Genomic DNA, 20,682 nt, shown 5'->3' on the forward strand with positions numbered 1-20,682 from the left:
ACACGCACCCACAACCAGACACTCACACACACACGACTTGCACAAACGCTCTCAGACACACATGCTCTCTCACAGACACAATCACACGCTCGCATGCTCTCTCCAAACATACACACGGCCTTCACAGATAGTCACATACTCACTCGCACGCACGCACTCTCAGATACACTCACAAGTGCTCTCACTGACATTCACACACACACACACGCACACGCACACACACTCGCACAAAGCCTTTCTCACAGATACGGACACACACACACCTTTGTGTTATCTACTGTATAGTCAGTGGCTGTGCAGGTCTGGGAAGAGGAGGCGGGATTAAACGGAGGGCGCGCGGCGAGATGGAGAGATGAGGAGGAGGGCGGGATAGACGGGGAGAGAGAGAGAGAGAGAGAGAGGGAGAGGGGGGGCGAACGACAGATGAAGTCTCCCGCCCAAGTAACGGGCCCGGGGCCGATTGGAGGACAGACTGATGAACGGACTGACTGACGGACGCACAGATAGGCGGGAGACGGCCGTATCGTCTGCAGCGTGGGCCGGAAGTGTCCGTGCAATAGAGAGACGGACGCCCGGACGGCTTCTGAACTTTTTGAAGGAGGTTTTTTGATGCGGCGGCGAGAAGTGTTGCCTGGGCTTCTATCTCGACCTCCTTTGAGATAAGCCATCGAGCGGACGGGCGGGGGCGGGGCAAGAGAGCGGTAAAAAATGCGGTAAAAATACGCTTTATTTGGAGAGGAGTTTATCAGTGTGAATTGGAATTAGTTAGAGAGCAGAAGGGACGTGCTCTTCACAGGTCGAACAGGCCTCCCCTCACCGTCTCGCTCTCTGGGCTGCTCGTTCATTTGCACGCTTTTAAAGGGTTTGACTGTAACCTTTTAAATGGTTTTTATTCCTGTATTTTGTCTCGCTGTAAAGTGTCTGAGTGCCTTTTTAACAGGGCCATACCGTTAAAAAAACATCTGAATGGAAATAGGCAGACTCCCAGCAGAGACTCTCGCTCTCTCTCTCTTGCTCTCTCTCTCTTGCTCTCTCTCTCTCTCTCTCTCTCTCTCTCTCTCTCTCTCTCTCTCTCTCTCTCTCTCGCTCTCGCTCTCGCTCTCGCTCTCTCTCACGTACTCTCTCTCGCTCTCGCTCTCGCTCTCGCTCTCTCTCTCACGTACTCTCTCTCTCTCTCTCTCTCTCGCTCTCTCTCACGTACTCTCTCTCTCTCTCACGTACTCTCTCTCTCTCTCTCACGTACTCTCTCTCTCTCTCTCACGTACTCTCTCTCTCACACACACGTACTCTCTCCTCCCTTACGTTTTACATCCCTCTACGTGCTTCCCTTTTACTGCTCTCTATTACCCCCTCCCACTTGGTGTTGCTGTAGTAATGAATATTAACCGCACGTTATTAAACTTACGATGCATAATGTCTGCGCACGAGTAACATGACGCAGCGCGCGTAAAAAAGTGTGTGTGCGCGCCTGGATATTAAATACCACCCATGTACAAGGTGATATTGAATATCACCCTTTTTACAAGCGCCACGAACCAGCCGATCAATAACACAGATGTTAACATTGACTTAACCTGTGTTTTAGGCTCACTGTTCTGTTAAACGCTGCGTGTGCCAGTGTTGCTTACGTTGCGCTTATGACGTGACATGCTACACGTGTGTGTGCGTGTGCGATGCCGTTCATGGCGCGTCGGTGTGAACTCGGTGGGAGAATGGAGCGAGTGCGGGCTGAATGCGGGGGAGAAGAAGGATGAGAGGAGGGGAGAGGGAAAACGAGTGGGTTTGCAAGAAAATGAAAAAAAATGAAAAAAAGCCAAACGAAGATGGCGCCAGCTTCAACACAAAAGGAACAATCTTTTTCCCTATTTTTTTGTTCCTCTTTGATCTGACAGATGTTTTTTTTATTTCCCCGCTGTGTTTTTTTTACATTTATTTTTGAACTTGGTAGTGATACGATTTCTACTTTCAATTGTATTAGTCTGGATGGCCCTGCCAGGGGGTAGTGTGTACCCCCACAGTAGACACAGTAGTGTGTGTGTGTGTGTGAAGCGTGTAAGACTTGTTTGTGTGTTAAGTATGTTAGACTTGTGCGGAAGGATGCTGAAAATGTGCGGCACCTATAATTGCCTTCAAATTAAACTGGCAGCTGCTACATTGTCTTGGCCTTTCAGTTTAAAAACCGGCCCAGGTGTATGAGTGTGTGTTTGTGTGTGTGTTAGTGTTTATGTTTATATATGTATATATATATATATATATATATATGTATGTATATATATATATGTATGTATATATATATATATATATATATATATATATATATATATATATATATATATATATATATAGCCACCATATTGATGGATGCAGGTGGGTTTAGAGGCACGAGGCAGGTAGGAGGCAGTTAGAGGTGCGATGGTCGACAGGTGAACACAGCAGAAGGGACTCAGAACGCCAGGAGACGGTCGACTTTCTGTAACAGTGAGGCTGTGGAGCCAGGAGCCCTGAGAGACTCATGGCACATCACGTGGAGCGGAAGGTTCCGGGCGTTGCATTAACTACTAGTATTATTCAGCCGTACTATACCGCCCTGTCACGCCGTGTGTATATATATGTGTGTGTGTATATATATGTGTGTGTGTGTATATATATGCGTGTGTGAATATTGTGGCTCAGTGGCTTTTTTCTCCAGTCAGTAAAAACAATACGTAGCGGCAGGATGCTGTAATTAAACACTCTAATGGGAGCCGATCCGGGGCTTGTCAGAGGGGCCGACGGCACGGTTTGTCTCCCCCCCCCCCCCCCCCCCCACCCCCCCACCCGCCAGAATATCAGCGGGTCGTTGGCTTCTCCCCTCCCTCCTCTCTGTTCTCCCCCTCTCCTCTCCCCTACCTCCCCTCCCCCCCCCTCTCTTCGCCCCTCCCTTCCCTCTCCTCTCCCCTACCTCCCCTCCCTTCCCTCTCCTCTCCCCTCCCTCCCCTCTCTTCTCCCCTCCCTCCCCTCTCTTCATCCCTCCCTCCCCCCTCCCTCCCCCCCGGGGCCTCCCACACCAGCACCTTCATCTTCCTCTGTGGAGCTCTGCAATTTATTTGTTCCTTCCAAAAAATGTGGCAACTCTTGTGGGATGGCTCAGTGTCCCTCTGGCTCTCTCTCCCCTCGCTCCCTCCCTCCCTTTGTCTGCTTGTCTCCTCCAGAGGGATGAGTTGGGTTTAATCGCCTGCACTTGCGAAACTGCTGTTGTACTTTTTCTGTCGCCCTCACTCCGTCTCTCTCTTGTCTCCTTCACTCTCTCGCTCTCTCTCTCTCGCTCTCTCTCTCTCGCTCTCTCTCTCTCGCTCTCTCTCTCCCTCTCACTCTCGCTCGCTCGCTCGCTCTCTCTCGCTCGTTCTCTCTCGCTCGCCCTCTCTCGCTCTCTCTCTCTCGCTCGCTCTCTCTCTCCCTCTCTCTCCCTCTCGCTCTCTCTCTCCCTCTCACTCTCTCTCTCTCGGTCGCCCTCTCTCGCTCGCTCTCTCTCTCTCGCTCTCTTTAGTCATTCACAGCGTCACACTTGAATTAGTGTCAGCGCTCGCTCTGTGAGCCTTAATGACGATTCGGCTGCAATTAAAGACGTTTTAAAATCCATCTCGCTGTCTCTGGTGGTCTCTTTTTCATATAGTACACAGGGGGAGGGGGGGAGGTGTTTGTTAGACCTGGGGTTGTTCGAGTTTATCCGAGATGTGTTGCAGTGAAGGGCAAAGCAAACCATATTCACCATTATTCAAATCGATTCTTCTGTATTTTCATTAATTTGAATTTTCTCTCTCTCTACCTCTCTCTCTCTACCTCTCTACCTCTCTACCTCTACCTCTACCTCTCTCTCTCTCTCTCTCTCTCTCTCTCTCTCTCTCTCTCTCTCTCTCTCTCTCTCTCTCTCTCTCTCTCTCTCTCTCTCTCTCTCTCTCTCTCTCTCCACAGACATGGAGCGCTGCCAACGGTGGGCACGGCGCTGCCTCTTGGTCTCCATGGCGACGCTCTGCCTCATCAGCCTCCCCCCGGGGTGCTCCTCCTCCTCCTCTAACCCCGCCCCGGCCCCGCCCGGCGACGCCCCGGCGGCGGAGTTCACCTCGCCCACGCTGATCAACAACGTGGTGCGGGACCCGCGCACGGGCCACCTGTACGCGGGCGCCGTCAACGCCGTCCACCAGCTGGACGCCGCCCTGCGGCCGCAGTCGCGCGCCGACACGGGCCCGCGGCGCGACAACCGGCTCTGCACGCCGCCGGTGACGTCGGCGTGCAGCGAGGCGCGCGACACGGACAACCACAACAAGCTGCTGCTGGTGCACGCCGCCGGCGACACGCTGGTGGAGTGCGGCTCGGTCTTCCGGGGCATCTGCTCGCTGCGCAACCTGAGCCGCGTGGAGCACCTGCTGTACTTCAGCGACACCAACGGCGAGAAGTCGTACGTGGCGAGCGCCGAGGAGGCCGTGTCGGTGGTGGGCGTCATGTCCTTCTACAACGACAGCAGCAGCAACTTCAGCGTCTTCCTGGTGGGTGTGGTACTCGTGGAGGGGAGAGTGTGTGTTGGTGGTGTGTGTGTGTGTGGTGTTGGATGTGGTGTGTGTGGTGGTGGCGTCTTAAACATCGACTCCACAACATGGTCGTTTACCATTCAAGTCGCATTCAAACCGATTCTCCAATGAAAAGAGAACAGGTCGGCGCTCAAGCGTCAGCACATCCGCGTTCCCTGATCTTAACCTCTTCGCTCCGCCCCCCTCTTTGCTCCGCCCCCCCCCCCTCTTCGGCCCCGCCTCCGCCCAGGTGGGGAAGGGCTACGGCAGCCACGACAGCACCAAGCTCATCTCCACGCGGATCCTCAAGCCCCACGGCGACTGGGTGGTGTTCGACAGCATCATCGAGGCGTCCTCGGTGCAGGCCAGCTCCTTCGTGCTGCGCTACCTGCACGACTTCCGCTTCGTCTTCAAGGACGGCATCTACGTCTACTTCCTGTTCTCGCGCACGCTCGGCGTGCAGGAGAACAAGAACTTCACCTTCCTGGCGCGCATGTGCGAGAACGACCACAGCTACTACTCCTACACGGAGCTACAGCTCAACTGCAGCCGGGCCAACACCTTCAACAAAGTGCAGGTAGGGGACAGGGCCGTAGTCAGGGTGTGCCTGTCTGTCTGTCTGTCTGTGTCTCTCTGTCTGTCTGTCTCTCTCTCTCTCTCTCTCTCTCTCTCTCTCTCTCTCTCTCCCTCTCCTCTCCCTCTCCCTCTCTCTCTCTCTCTCTCTCTCTCTCTCTCTCTCTTCCCCCCCCCCCCCCCACACACACGGCAGACACAAATGAACAAGACTCAACTGAATTAAGCACTTACTAATCTCAGAGGAGGGGATTTGGTATACAGTTGTATTTAGGTTCGGTATTTTTAATTATCTCTACAAAGAATAAGGACCTCATAGCTACCTACGGGCATGGTTGGCGAGGTGGGACCCCCCCCCCCCCCCTCTCAGCATGGGGGTTATCCCCCTCAGACTGGGGGCGTTTAATGCCTTGCTCATGGGTTTAGACGGGAGCACGAGAAGACGAATGAGATTGTCAGCTAAAAGGGTGCTTTCATGTTGCTGCCCCCGTGCCAAGGAAATGTTCTGTAGTCCGTTCGATTAATTCCGGTTAATTACCGCACAGCCTCTCCGTGCCTTTCATCTCATTTCAGTGTGTTTTTTTTGTTCTGTTTCAATCACCAAGTGTTTACTTCACGTTTCCCCACCGTGGTGCTTATTGAATCTGTGCTCAACTCGCTGTCCTGACGATCAGCTGTTATTCCACCTCCCACCACCAGGCGGCGTACGTCTCCGCTCCCGGGGAGATTCTGGCCCGGAAGATGAACGTCTCCGCCACAGACCAGGTTCTGTTCATCACCTTCAGCTCTGACGAGGACTCGTCCAGATCTGCCTTGTGTACGTATTGAACCGGAACCAGGCGGTTTTAAATGCAAATACACGGCCCGACTTTCCAACGTCTCTGGTCCAACGTCGATTGGACGAGCTCAAATATACCGTTTTTCCAAAACCCACGTTTACATGTCGTCCCCGAGCATGAGTCAGAGCGTTGGGGGCGTACACGATTTAAAAAAAAAAATGAAGAATGAGAATATATATTCAGTAAAAGCTAGGCCTTATATCCAAGCGGCCTCAAAACCAATAACATTAATAGACACTGAGCCTGCGAAATCCCTACCGACGCGTCGTTTGAACAGCCATTATTGTCAAACAAATGCTGATGTAAACGGGCCCAACAAGTCTAGACTTCAGAACCAAACGTGGATCAGAGTTAATCAGCTAATACATTTCAGACTTAAGAAAGGAAAACAGCTCAATGGGCCATGGGTTTGCTGTGTTTAATAAAAACACGACCAAAGTCTGCGTGTTGGGAGCGAAGCGCCAGATCTGAGGCACTCGGTCTCAAACGATATTGCGTGAATGAATCGTTGTTAGCCTTCTGTACTGAGACTTCAGAGGGACAAACTATAGCCTGAAGTATCAAGCACTAGTGTTAGAATACATTAGAAAACAGCGCTGACATGGAGGCCAACCATTTCTCTCGCAATCTCACTTTCAGTTCTGAGAACTTTTGCGACCCCAAAATCTTGCGTCATGGTGCAATCAGCCTCTGCCTATATCCTATCCATGGCTCAGTGGTTGTTTGCTTGCGTATTGCGTTCTCGCTGGTCTGTGTATACGGATCCTTTTTGAAACCTGATTATGCGTGTCAGGGGACTCCCAGACTACCCCCACCCATCGGTTCAATCCATTAAAATATCATAAAAACCTAAATTCTTAAGAAACCGTTTAATGAAGTAAGCATTCAAACAGGACCTTTCAAAAATAATTAGATACTAACCGAACAACATAAAAACAATACAAATATATTCAGTATTTTTATGTTACCAGAATAAACTAACATAGTTCCACTCCGGCTTAGAGCAGCACTATTCGTTTTGTATCCGACAATCGCAGGCCACTGCCGATAGATGAACTACACAAAAGTCTCTACAATGAGCAACAAATAGGCTGATAGATGAACTACACTTCCGTCTCTCCAATGAGCCAGCTATAGGCTGACATGCTGGTCTCTGCAACAAGCCACCTGTAGGCTGATAGATGAACAACACGTTAGTTGCTAGTGCATGGGCTTCATTTACAAAATGTCTTCAGCGGCCCAGTGACCATGGCTACCGCTGGGTTTAAGCACTGATGCAGCCCAGTGAGTTTGTGCTGTAGGTCCGAAGCCAAGCTCAAGGGGGGTGTGTGTGCTAATCAGCCGTGTACTGATCGGGTCTTGGGTTTCAGGCATGTACCCCCTGCCCACCATCAACAAGTGGCTGCGAGACATCATCCAGGCGTGCTACAGCGAGTCGGGCCTCATCAACAACAAGCAGGCGGTCTACTACCCATACACCTCCAAGACCGAGGAGCTCTGCGCCAAAAACGACCAGGTAGGGGGGAGGGAGGGAGGGAGGGAGGAGGAGAGGGGGGGAGGGAGGGAGGAGGGGAAGAGAGACAGAGGATGAGAGAGTGAGGGGGAGGAAGATAGTGGGAGAGGGAGAGAGAGAGGGGGGGAGGGAGTGAGAAGGAGAGGAGGGAGGAGGAGTAGAGGGAGAGAGAGAGGCTGTTTTGATGACATGAAAAGAAAATCATACCATTAGGGACACACTTGTATGAAACAAAATAAACAACCTGTTTATGAGCGAAAGAGACGCAGAACTGAACATTTGAAGTTGTGATGAATGATGAAGTTAAGGACATAATTTGACTGATTTTCGGATTATAACAAAAAGGATCGACACAAACGAGATGCACCAGACACACACACACACACACACACACACACACACACACACACACACACACACACACACACACACACACACACACACACACACACACACACACACACACACACGGTCGAAAAATAAGCGTGTGATCAGCTATTCATCCCGGTCTTTGTCAAGGACGAATACGTCCGTTTGCGATTCGGTTTCAGGCTTCGGAGCCGTCTGGGAGCATTCCTAATGTCAGAGCTGAGGACATTCCTGCGTTGTGTAATCCTGTGCGCATGTCTCCCTATGTTTGACATCGTTAAAGCTGTCCAGCTTAATGTGTAGCTTTTGTTTGACGGCCCAATTAACAGCCACGGTACCCGGTACACGCTTCAGACAGGCCTACGCCATCACCACAGGAATATACCGGCTTTAGTCTGACATTATAAGGGAAATAACTCCAGAATCACCGGGAAGAGAATCAGAGAGAGGGAGAGAAACAGAGAGAGAGAGAGAGAGAGAGAGAGAGAGAGTGAGCAAGTGAGAGAGAGAGAGAGAGAGAGAGTGAGCAAGTGAGAGAGAGAGAGAGAGAGAGAGAGTGAGCAAGTGAGAGAGAGAGAGAGTGAGCAAGTGAGAGAGAGAGAGAGAGAGTGAGCAAGTGAGAGAGAGAAAGCAAGTGAAAGAGAAAGCAAGTGAAAGAGAAAGCAAGTGAAAGAGAAAGCAAGTGAAAGAGAGAGAGAGAGAGAGAGGGAGAGAGAGTGAGCAAGTGAGAGAGAGAAAGCAAGTGAAAGAGAAAGCAAGTGAAAGAGAAAGCAAGTGAAAGAGAGAGAAAGAGAAAGCACGTGAAAGAGAGAGAGAGAAAGCACGTGAAAGAGAGAGGGAGAAAGCACGTGAAAGAGAGAGAACGAGCGAGGGAGACAGCGAGAGCCAGTCAATTGAGGGAAACGGGTTCAACTAGTGTTAAGGGCATCATCAGAATTTGTTGGATTATATCAAAAACATCACAAACGAGATGCACAACATACCCACTCAAATAAGCGTCCAGATTGGTGCAAATGACTCTAGAATCACCAGAAAGTGTCAAACACTGAGTTTCACTGACTTCAGATCTGACCAGAGTCCACCATTTTGTTTGCCCCCCCCCGACAGAAAGACCGAGCGGACCGCTTCAAGTGCGGGGAGGAGTTCCTTCCGTCCCCGCTGGCGAGCACGCCGGAGTTCGCCCTGACGACCGAGCCCACCCTGGTCCGCAAGGGTCACGTGACGGCGGTGGCCGTCGCCTTGGAGATGGAGCACGCCGTGGCGTTCCTCGGCACCGCCACCGGGGAGGTGAGCGCTCAGACTTCCCGGTTTTCCAGAACCCACGTTTGCATGCCTGTTCGGCTGCACGGACGTGACGTTACGTTAGCTTGACATTTGTGTTACCCTAGCGTTACATTAACGTTGCATTAGCGTTGCATTAGCGTTGCACTAGCTTTACAATAGCGCTACATTAGCTTTACATTCGCATTCCATTAGCTTTACATTAGCGCTCCAATACATTAACATGCTACAGCTACATTTGTGCTAAAGAATTGGCTTTGGTAGAGCATCTTCTGTCCAAAATGACTCATTATATACAATAAATTATTTTAGATTATTGCTTTCATATTGGAGCCACTACAAAATTAAAGTCCTGCATGACTTAAAGGGCTGCAGGGGAAAGTCAGATAATGTAATCGGTTTTAAATATTAAAATTGAATTGAGTATTGCAGATTATGTTATTTGAGTTTCCCCTCAAATGTTCTAAATGTTATATTAAATTCTTTACTATACACGGTAGCAGAGCAGTAACGAAAGTCGTTTGATAGTGTTCCTAAAACCGACCAATGGCGCGTTGTTAACTTTGTTCTGTCGCTCTCTTAAAAATGTAAAGAAAATGTCCTTGCTTCTTCTGGTTAGCTAGTCGCTAGGCTAACTGTGTGTGTGTGTGTGTGTGTGTGTCTAGGTGCTGAAGGTGCACCTGTCGGCCCAGACACCAGAGGTGTACGGCCGGACAGCGGGCGAGGTCACGGGGGACAAGGTCAACAAGAACCTGCTGTTTGACCGCCACCTGCAGCACCTGTACATCACCACCGAGACCAAGGTCCGCCCCCGCCGCCCTCTGATTGGCTCGCTCCTAATTGGTTTTGACCCGGCCAATGATTGGTCCAGCCATGGCCTCCTTCTCCATTAAGAAAAAATCGGTTACTGTCTGTCTCTTTGTCTGTCTCTCTGTGTTTCTGTCTCTAACTCTCTGTCTGTCTTACTGTCTCTTTGTCTGTCTGTCTGTCTGTGTTTCTGTCTCTAACTCTCTGTCTGTCTTACTGTCTCTTTGTCTGTCTGTCTGTCTGTCTGTCTCATACTCTGTCTGTCTTTCTGTCTCTTTTTCTGTGAGAGAGAAAGTGAGAGTGTGTTTCTGTCTCACTCTCCGTATGTCTGTTCTTCTCTGTCTCTGTCTCTCTGTCTTTTCCTCTTTGTCTGTCTGTCTCTCTGTCTGTTCCTCTCTGTCTGTCTCTTTCATCTCTTTCTCTTTCACTGTTGCCTTTTGTCTCTTTCATTCATTTAATCATTCATTCTCACTATTTCTCTAACTCCTTCCTACCCTCTTCATGTTCCTTGCTCCCCTCTCTTCCTGCCTTCTTCATGTCTCTTCCATCTTTTGGTGTTTGTGTGTCCTCCCCCGCCCCCCCCCCACCCCGCTGAACCGAGCATATATTGTTCAATGTTTGTGCGTGCGTGTGCGTGCGCCTCGTCCTCCATTGATTTTACTCGCAGCCCAAAGCTTTTTATATTCCCTACAGAGCTTCGTCATACTTATTTATTCATTAGTCTCCTTGTCTCTCAGTTCCTAATCCTTTGCTTGCTGTGCGTTCTCCCTCCCTCCCCCTCCCTCCTCCCCCACTCCCCTCCCGCCCCCGCCCCCCTTTTGTCTCTGGATCCCCCCCCCCCCCCCGACCGCGGCGGTGGATAGAAATGGATGTTATTGATCGAGAAATGAACTAATTAGAATGTGCTCGGCGAGGGCTGTTTGACTCTGATCAAGTCGAGCGCCGGCAACGCCCGTCGACGCCCACGCCGGATAAAAGGCGCTCCACGCCTTGTGTGTGTGTGTGTGTGTGTGTGTGTGTTTGTGCGTGCGCTTTTGGCAGAGACGGACGGCCCCCTCAGACCACATAAATCACGCAGACACGAGTCGTGTCGCCGTATCAAAGCACAAACAATCCGTAAACAAACAAGCGGAGCAGAGAAACCCCCGCCGCACGCTGTCCATCAAATCAGATTGTGTATCGATCACCGCCCGCCGATTGATAAGCCGATGTAAACAAAAGCAAGGTGACGACGGCGAAGGAGAGGCCTCGCTCTCGCTCTCTCTCTCTCTTGTTCTCTTGTCTCTCTCTCTCTCGTTCTCTTGTTCTCTCTTTCCCTCCTCTCTCTCTCGTTCTCTCTTTCCCTCCTCTCTCTCTCTTTCTCTCCCCCCCTCTCTCTCTCCCCTCCCCTCGTCAGGGGGAATGATCCGTGACAGGCGGGGGGCAGCGGTATTTGAATATAAAAAAAGTTAGCTAATTAGAAGCGCGCCGCCGGCCATAAATCAGTGGTCGCCGCAGCAGAAGGCGCCGAGGCCCTGACCGCGCCGAGGCCCTGACCGCGCCGAGGCCCTGACCGCGCCGAGGCCCTGACCGCGCCGAGGCCCTGACCGCGCCGAGGCCCTGACCGCGGCGAGGCCCTGACCGCGCCGAGGCCCTGACCGCGCCGAGGCCCTGACCGCGGCGAGGCCCTGACCGCGCCGAGGCCCTGACCGCGCCGAGGCCCTGACCGCGCCGAGGCCCTGACCGCGAGGCTCCCCGTGTCGCCCCACAGATCACCAAGGTTGCGGTGCAGGCCTGCCACCTGAAGACGGACTGCCACTCCTGCGTCTCCATGAGGGACCCCTACTGCGGCTGGTGTGTGCTCAAGGGCAGGTGAGTCCGCGGCTTGAATCCCCGATGATCGAGGGGGGAGGGGCGCACTGTGTGGGGTTTGTATGTTCCACTTCCACCCGTATTCAACTTGGTTTGCTCTGGATAAACCGTACACCACATGTTAGGTTAAAGGGGACCTCTTATGCTTTTCGACTTTTATGACCTATAAATGTTGTTATAATGATTGATAGTCATGTTTAACCATACACAAAAAACGATGTAGATTTTCGGGAAACTCTTCCTCTCATCTGGGCGCTTTCAGCCTTCTCTTGTCAACGCTCGGTTTCGTCCTTCTCCGCCCCCTCGCCCCCCTCCTGCCAACCCAACTCCGTTGTGATTGGTTTCCTTCCTTGCCGCACCCCCATATGCCTGGTCAAATCTAGTACTTTGACAAGGCGTATGGGGGCGCGGCAGGAGTGCCTCTAAGTAGATGATTTCCCGGAAATGTGAACAAGTGAATCGCAAACGTTGTCCCGAGTGTTTAGCGCTCTGCACAGCCACCCCAGACTGTCAGCAGGGAATACGTCGAAATGCATGTACGTCATTATTTGACACTTGCGTATGGTTAAACATGACTATCAATCATTATAACAACGTTTATAGGTCATAAAAGTTGAAAAAGCATAATAGGTCCCCTTTAATAATCCTGCCCGTGCCCTTGAGCAAGGCACCAACCGTTGACTCCCAGTCGATCCCCGGGCCACGCGCTGTGGCTCCTAGTAAACAGCACAGCTAGTGATGGTTAAATTACCCTAGTGCAGCTAGCGATGGGTGAATGCTACTAGTAGCTCTACAGTACTGTGGTCGCAATTCGTCGAGCTTTTCTTGTGTGCCTGCATTGACCGATAATGCTCAAGATTCCTCCCGAGTATTATCGGTATCCTCACCAGCACACATCTTTTGAAAATGACACTAAATAATGTATGTGCTCTGAAATGTGTTACGAACATGAAATGTGAAACCTTGACGACTATACAGGGTGCTGCAGGTACTTACAAGCTTGAGCTTCCCCGATGATTTAGTCATTCCTCGGGAAGAAATGCCAAACTCCTATTTACTTAATTCGCATTCAGTTAGTTGCGTTAAAGTGGAATTCTTTAACACCAATATCAAAACGACAACATTGGTTAGGAACAATTTGTTCATAGCCTTTTACCAGCGAAGTCCTTGCAAGTAAGAGCAAGCCAGCGTTTGAGCAAGCTACGGTTTGAGGAAGTTAGGGTTTGAGCAAGCTGGGGTTTGAGCAAGCTAGGTTTTGTTCAAGCCAGGGTTTGTTCAAGCAAGGATTTGAGTTGTGGGGGTCCAAGATAGTGTGTGCGGTCTCAATAACACACTTTCTCCCCTTGTTCATGGCGGTGTACACACTCAGCCATGGAGAGTACATCAACAGCACGCGTTCTCACGGCACGCTTCGCATTCCGTGCGTTCCCACAGCACGCTTCGCATTCCGTGCGGAATGTGAAGCGTGCTGATTGGTCAGTTCCCCACAGGTGCACCAGGAAGCTGCAGTGCGAGCGCTCGGAGGAGGCCAACACCTGGCTGTGGTCGCCCGCTCAGCGCTGCGTCCGGATCGAGTCCTTCAACCCGGCCAGCATCAGCTGCAAGAAGACCGACCAGGTGAGTTTGTATCTGTTTGTGTCGTTGTGTGCGTGTGTGTGTGTGCTTGTCCCTGTGTTTGTGTGTGTCTCTGTGTGTGTGTGTGTGTGTGTGTGCGCACCTCTCCGTGTGTGTGTGTGTGTGTGTGTGTATATTCATGCTTGGGCATCGATTTTGTTTCATTGAATATCTTTTTCATTTTTTGAGCAAAGCCCAGCAAATGCAGAGTTCATTTGAATAATCTTTATTGATTTCTTTGCGTTTTTGTTTGTTTTTCAATCGTGCGCTTCACTGTCTGTTTCCCTTGACGGCGCGGGAGGTTTGGGGGGAGAGAGAGAGAGAGAGAGAGAGAGAGGGGGAGGGAGGGAAGGCTTGGGGACAGGGCAGGGTAACCACACAGGCCTTTGGCCTCCCTGAAGTAGGTCACCCTCCAGCTGAACAGCCCTGTGTCACATCTCACGGCGTTGCATAACAGAGGACAGAACGTACGTCTGTGTTCGATATGAGGCAGCACCGCGCTGCACGGGGTGAACTGCTGAATGGTGGGCGGGTGGTCAAGGTTTCCAGCAGCGTTGGGCACTCGCGGACCCTCAGAGCACACTGGTAGCGGTGGTCTGACCACCTTTTGACCTTTTTGTTGATTTTAGGGTTGTTTTGTGCAAGACTCTCCGTTGAAAAGCTGTGCTAATCAGCTCTACAAACAGGGGACCTTCGGCCAGACGAGAATCTGCCCCGGGAAAAACAGTTAGAGTTTTAAACCAATGGGATCGTGTCGACTGCTAGCTGATGTTTACCAGTAGGAGGAATGACCTCGCGGTTGGGAGGTTGTTGTATTTGGCTGTGCTCTCTGCTGAGGGGTCATCCGATAGGTCATGAGCCATCGTCTCATCTGTGGAAGTTCTGGAAAATTAGTTGTTTTTCTTACTTTTGGTTTTGTGTGTCACGGCCCAAAGTTTATCTATTTTCCGAATGCCACAGGATCCTATGCAGCTTTTAATGTCTGCCGTTTTATTTGAATAATTTTTCTGTTTATTATTGGAGTGCTTGTTCAAATATTGAGAAAAAAGACCAAAGTCTGTATATTGAATTCTACCGCTGAGCTGTGTGGGGAACAGTTAGATCCGTGCACCGAAGTTTAAATAACAACTCTGCTCAATATAAACACACACACACACACACACACACACACACACACACACACACACACACACACACACACACACACACACACACACACACACACACACACACACACACACACACACACACAAACTGCCTTCATACACACACACACACACAAACTGCCTTCATACACACCCACTCTAACACCTGTGAGATTTTCGGAAGATGCAATTTTTCTCGGATCTCCTCATCTGTCCTCTCCTTAACTTTTGATTCTCCTTGTTCTTGATTTTGTCTGTCCGTCTCTCTCTGTCTGTTGCCTCTCTCTTTCTGACTCCCATCCTATCTTTGCTAAACTGCTTTTAAAATCCTAAAGAATGAATACAAGCTCCAACCTCTTGATTCGGTTCAAATGTGCCTCGTACACCTCCACGCACCCTGACACGGTTAAAGTTCTTATTAATAACACCCAGTTCCTTAGCGGCCCCCCGGGGAACAATGCGTGACAAACGACAAAAAATGATTAGGCACAACATTACTCATAGAAAATAAGCCCCCAAGAATGCATTGAACGATTAACATTTGCGTCGCATTTCGAATTAACACCTAAAAACGTGCTCACAAGAGAACTTCCTAGAGACTCGTACCGTGGCAACAAGAAAACTATCCAAGAAATATAAATACATGACGGGCACACAACTCATTTGGTAGCAATGTACGTGCATGCTAAGCTATCATCCTAGATATCTGTTAGGGTTGGGGATAATATAGGCCGGTGCTATGATAAAATGCTAGGCTAACATGCTAAGCTAACTGGCTACGCTAATAGGCTAACATACTAACATACTAGGGGCTCAACTGTGTTTTATACTATCGTCAACTGTGTGTGCAACATGAGACACAGAGGGGACACGGTGTGTGTGTGTGTGTGTGTGTGTGTGTGTGTGTGTGTGTGTGTGTGTGTGTGTGTGTGTGTGTGCGCGCGTGTGCGCGTGCGTGCGTCACTACTACGTGATTGGTGTAAGGCGCAGTAACCAACTGGTGGTGTTCCCTCCCCCGACCAGGTGGAGATCAGCGTGCCCGCGCTGCCCCGGCTCGGCGCCTTGGACGTGCTGCACTGCGTGTTCGGAGAGGTGCGGAGCCAGGCGGCGATGGCAGGCAGCCTGGTCACGTGCTCCCTGCCCGAGCCCGGCAAGGTCCCGGCCCCGCCCCCCCGCCAGGGTAGGTGGTCGGCGCCATGTCCGCGCGCGGCGGAGCTAGACTGATGCTCTGTTGTTTCCCTTCTGATAGCTGTTAGGGATTAGTTGGACCCGGTGCTAGGCTTACATGCTAAGCTAACAGCAGGCTGCGCTCACTGGCTATGCACACTGGCTATGCTAATTGGCTAACAAGCTAGATATCGGTCAAGGTTGGGGGTAATGTTGGCCGCTGCGATGCTAACATGCTACGCTAGCAGACCAAGCTCACATGCTAAGCTAAGAGGCTAGCATACAAATTACTCAACCGTGTTTTATACTATGGTAAACTGTGTGTGTGTTTGTGTGTGTGTGTGTTCAGACTACGTTTCGGTGCCGATGCGGGTGATGGTGAACGACACCATCGAGGTCACGTCGGGAGAGTATCACTTCTACGACTGCGGCGCCACCGTCAGCAAGAACCCTAACACGCCGTAAGACCAACGCACGCCGGCCAGCGTACATGCCAGCATGCGTACACTCGCACCGCCGTCTCGCAGCCACTGCACCAAATACACAACACACACAGTGCTGGCGTCTGCACATGCACGCACACAATTCAAACACTCCACTGACCGATTTAGTATTTTGCATACACACACGCACACACACATGACCCAAAGGAAAAAACACGCACACTCGTCACACAGACTCACACATCACTCAAAAACACACACAAGCAAACAGACACGCATCACAAACAGACACGCACGTACACACACGCACGCACAAACACACATCACATAAAAGCACAAACACGCACACTCGTCACACACAGACTCACACATCGCTCAAAGACACACACACGAGCGCACATAAGCAAACAGACACACATCACAAACAGACACACACACACACACACACACACACACACACACACACACACACACACACACACACACACACACACACACACACACACACACACACACACACACACACCAGAAGATTCCTTCCTCTGACGGCTGCGTCTGGTTCCAGGTGCATCTCCTGTGTGACCAGCAAGTGGGGGTGCCAGTGGGACGCCCGGAAGTTCAACTGCAGTGACCGCGACGACGCCACGAGCGGCGCTCACATCGTCAAGCCGCAGCAGGTCCGTTCACCGCAACCGGCGCAGTCCGAAATTCAATCTAAACAGCTTAAACCTGTTTAAGGCGTTTAAACCGATTCCTTCCCTGTTCGTCCTCCGTTTTGTTTTGCTCTGTATTCGGCACACTGCTTGTATGTTGTGCGTCCTGGCACTTAATGTACGCACTTATTTTGTGTTGTACGTCCTGGCACTTAATGTACGCACTTATTGTATGTTGTGCGTCCTGGCAGTTAATGTACGCACTTATTGAATGTTGTGCGTCCTGGCACTTAAAAACAGTACTTCTCATTTTGTAGTGTCTTTTCCTCACTGTCTCTGTTTTCTGCTTGTAATGGGTTAGCCTAGCGATTGTTAGTGCTTGGCACTTGGTTCTATGAACATCCTCACTGTACCGACAGCGATATAATGTTGTTTCTCCTTCTTCTGACAAATGTACTTATTGTAAGTCGCTTTGGATAAAAGCGTCTGCCGAACGCCTTAAATGTAAATGTCAATTGAGTATTTGACGTTAAACCGCTTGTTCTTGTTTTAGCGAGAAAATGCAAACCACTGCCGTGTAGGTTTGTTTGATTTGAACAGAGGGGATTTGACAGAGCGGAAGTACTGACTTTTCTGTGCTCTGTTTATGTTCCTGCCTCTGGTTCTGTTCCTGGTTCTGCAGTCAAACCAGTGCCCCCAGTTCGCCTCCCCGGAGCCCACCCTGATCCCAGTGGGCCACCGGATCCCCATCAGCTTCAAGGGGACCAACCTCGGCATCTATGATGTAGGAGGAGGGACTTCCTGTTTGTGTGGACGGGACTTCCTGTTTGTGTGGGCGGGACTTCCTGTTTGGGAATGGTTGATCCCAGTGGCCCCGGTCCAATGGACCAACAGTTGCAGTTGTTAGTTCGTAACCCCAATGCCAAAGAAGGGAGGGGAGGGCTTTTACTTTGTTAACCTGGAGTCAGCCGCTTCCTTTTAACAGGAATGGAATCCCAAGATTTAAAGAAGAACATAAAATGTGATTGTGATAAAGCTGTATTGCTATAGTTTGATGCTGCGCCGTAAAAATAAAAACAGTCATAAATGGTCAAGCACGGTTAAAGACTGAAACATTATTGTAAATCTCTCTCTCTCTCTCTCTCGTTCTCTCTCTCTCCCCCAGGGTCGGCGGTTCCACATCGGGACTGAGCTCATGAAGCAGACGGAGGAGGAGGTGACCCTGGACCAGGGGTCAAAGTTCAGCTTCAGGGGATACGAGGTGGGTAGTCTTGGAGAGGATGTGACAGGTACTGACGATACTGGGTTCAGTAAGCGGTATGAGGCGGCCATGTTTGTAGTCCCTGTGTGGTCCACAGCCCATATCATGCGTGTTTAGGCCTATAAATTTTTTTTCTTTGGTTCCGGTTTCCGACCGACCCTGTCAATTTATGTGCGACCCAAATTATTTTATGAGCTTTATAAAAAAAAAAAATAATAATAATAATTATTTTTTTTGATGCAAACTATAATTACGTTTTGGTACAGCACCTCTTCATTCTGTACAAGGATGAGCGAATTTTCTCGTTTTTAAATGAAAACAACCTACCTATCATTCGCTGCCTCTGGAAAAAATAAAATAAAAAAATAAAATAAATTCCCTACCTACCCATGACCTCAACTGACAACCAACAGGAACCAAACTTTTTTTTTTTTAGGCCTTATCATCAGGTTGTGTGAAGGTGTGAATGGTCTGGTATGCTAATAGCAGGGGCCCCTTGGTGCACCACAGGGGGCCATTGGCTCGCAGCGAGGAACCGGCCTTTTGTTGCCCCCTAGTGGTCAATCTAGTCATGTCAGTATTTAGCCCTGACTCACTAAAGTAGACGTGTTTGTCTGGTTGGTGTTAAAATATGGATATGGGGGTTTGCATATTTGTATCTAATCAACACCCAGACTTTTTCATCTCTTTGCCTACCCTCTCTCTCTCGGCCTTGATGTGGCGTCACACAGAGACTGTCTGGGTGGCTTCACACGTGTAATTTATATATTTATACACAGACGGGCTTTTCACTTTTATTATTTGAGCCCAGCCAGTCAATATATCCCTCACAGGGCATTGTTTATTCAATAGTCTGCAACACTACACTTCACTGGGCGCTTTGAGCATGAGAAGCTGGCCGCCGACCAAAAACAGCGGAGAAAATATCTAATTGATCCAAGGGTAGTGTGTGTGTGTGTGTGTGTGTGTGTGTGTGTGTGTGTGTGTGTGTGTGTGTGTGTGTGTGTGTGTGTGTGTGTGTGTGTGTGTGTGCTCCATTGCTTTAATCTTACAGTGCAACGTAATCTCTAAATGTTAAGCTTAGTGCGTTGTTGCTGTAATACTCATAGATTGTGTAATATAAACTGTGTGTGTGTGTGTGTGTCTAGTTCGCCTACAACCAGCAACAGGAGGTAAACGTATCGTTCCACATCAAAGACCAAGGCACGGACCAGAAGATTGACAGCACCCTGACAGGTTTGTCTGACACGCACGAACACACAAACCCACACACACACTGGAATACACAGACACTGACTCAAGCTTGCACACACAGTGACACAAACACAGACAGTGTCACACGCACACACACACACACGGTCACACGCACACACAGAAACACCTATGGGACACACACACTGTCACAGATTAAGCCGGAAAATGAGGTATTCATAGCAGATGTGTTTGTTTTCCTGCCTAATTTCCAATTCGCTCTTCAAATGTATTATGGTAATCAGTCATAGCTTCTCACTCTCACTCTCTCACTCTCACTGACCGTCTCTCCCTCTTTCTCTCCACCTGGTTCATCGTGCCCCAGTTTCTTTCATTTAAACTTCCCTGTAATGAATCATCTTGTCCTTCACCCATCTCTCTCTCTCTCTCTCTCTCTCTCTCTCTCTCTCTCTCTCTCTCTCTCTCGCCCACAGTGGTGCTCTACAACTGCTCCATGGGCCGGGAGGACTGCAGCCTCTGTCGCCACGCCGACGAGACCTACCAGTGTGTGTGGTGTCCGGGCAGCAAGTCCTGCGTCTACCGGGAGCTCTGTCGCTCCGAGGGGCCCGCACAGTGCCCCGACCCCCGGATCACAGATGTGAGTACCCCCCCCCCAGCCCCGATACCCCAACTAACCCCACCTAACCCCCCATACCCCAACACGTACCCATGACGTCCGGTCCATTTGATCCAGTGTCCGGACTCAATTCAATTAGCCCTTAATCACAGGTACAGTCTCAGGCCCCGTTCACACAAAGCCGATTTCATGGCGAAACCGCAAAGGTCTTGGTACGGTTCGGCCTTCCGTCCACAAGAAGCCGGTGAATCCGCTGACCGAAACCGCAAACTTCTGAAACCACCCTCGGAGGTGGTTTCAAATCTACCCGGTTTCGTTTTGGATTCGTCTGTACGCCTGAACTCGACTGAAACCGCAAACCATGACGTCATCGCCCCACCCCTCGACCTCCTAGCCAATGGCTCTTAAGCCCGCGGAGTCTCAGAAATCACATGCGAGCATGCGCATAAGGGCAACCTTTACGCGCATGCTCGCCTCTTCTTCTTATTTCATTTCTTCTGGATTTCTGTACCAGATGCAGCGCCCCTTATGGGCCTGGAATGTGTACTACAGCGTTTCTACAGATCTACCCGGTTTCGCTTGACTCCGTCTTTACGGAGATACTCCGAAGGAAAACCGTCGGAAAACCGGCGGAAAACCGACGGAAAACCGGATAGATCGAAACGTAACGGTTTCGCCCGTTTCGGCTTCGTGTGAACGGGGCCTCAAAAGGCTTAACAGGCCTATTCATGACCCCCCCCCTGACACTAGCCCCCCCAGAGAGCAAGAAACAACTCCCTTAATCAGCGAGGAAG

The 20,682-nt window shown here is 50.3% G+C and overlaps 1 protein-coding gene across 2 annotated transcripts in view; it reads left to right on the forward strand.

The window, feature by feature from the left end:
• LOC115542582 (plexin-B2) overlaps positions 1 to 20,682 on the forward strand; it is a 138,512-nt gene that overhangs the window by 84,308 nt on the left and 33,522 nt on the right. For both annotated transcript variants that reach the window (XM_030354881.1, XM_030354882.1), the window contains exons 4-18: positions 3,952 to 4,523; positions 4,795 to 5,121; positions 5,817 to 5,934; positions 7,327 to 7,472; positions 8,946 to 9,125; positions 9,785 to 9,922; positions 11,677 to 11,777; positions 13,268 to 13,394; positions 15,560 to 15,716; positions 16,053 to 16,164; positions 16,712 to 16,823; positions 17,482 to 17,583; positions 17,965 to 18,060; positions 19,209 to 19,296; positions 19,746 to 19,909. In XM_030354881.1, coding sequence (XP_030210741.1) covers positions 3,954 to 4,523; positions 4,795 to 5,121; positions 5,817 to 5,934; positions 7,327 to 7,472; positions 8,946 to 9,125; positions 9,785 to 9,922; positions 11,677 to 11,777; positions 13,268 to 13,394; positions 15,560 to 15,716; positions 16,053 to 16,164; positions 16,712 to 16,823; positions 17,482 to 17,583; positions 17,965 to 18,060; positions 19,209 to 19,296; positions 19,746 to 19,909 — 2,538 coding nt within the window. In that variant the 5' untranslated portion in view covers positions 3,952 to 3,953. The remainder of the gene's footprint in view (positions 1 to 3,951; positions 4,524 to 4,794; positions 5,122 to 5,816; positions 5,935 to 7,326; positions 7,473 to 8,945; positions 9,126 to 9,784; positions 9,923 to 11,676; positions 11,778 to 13,267; positions 13,395 to 15,559; positions 15,717 to 16,052; positions 16,165 to 16,711; positions 16,824 to 17,481; positions 17,584 to 17,964; positions 18,061 to 19,208; positions 19,297 to 19,745; positions 19,910 to 20,682) is intronic.

Source organism: Gadus morhua, chromosome 4 (assembly GCF_902167405.1).
Source record: "Gadus morhua chromosome 4, gadMor3.0, whole genome shotgun sequence".
Lineage (NCBI taxonomy): Eukaryota > Metazoa > Chordata > Actinopteri > Gadiformes > Gadidae > Gadus > Gadus morhua.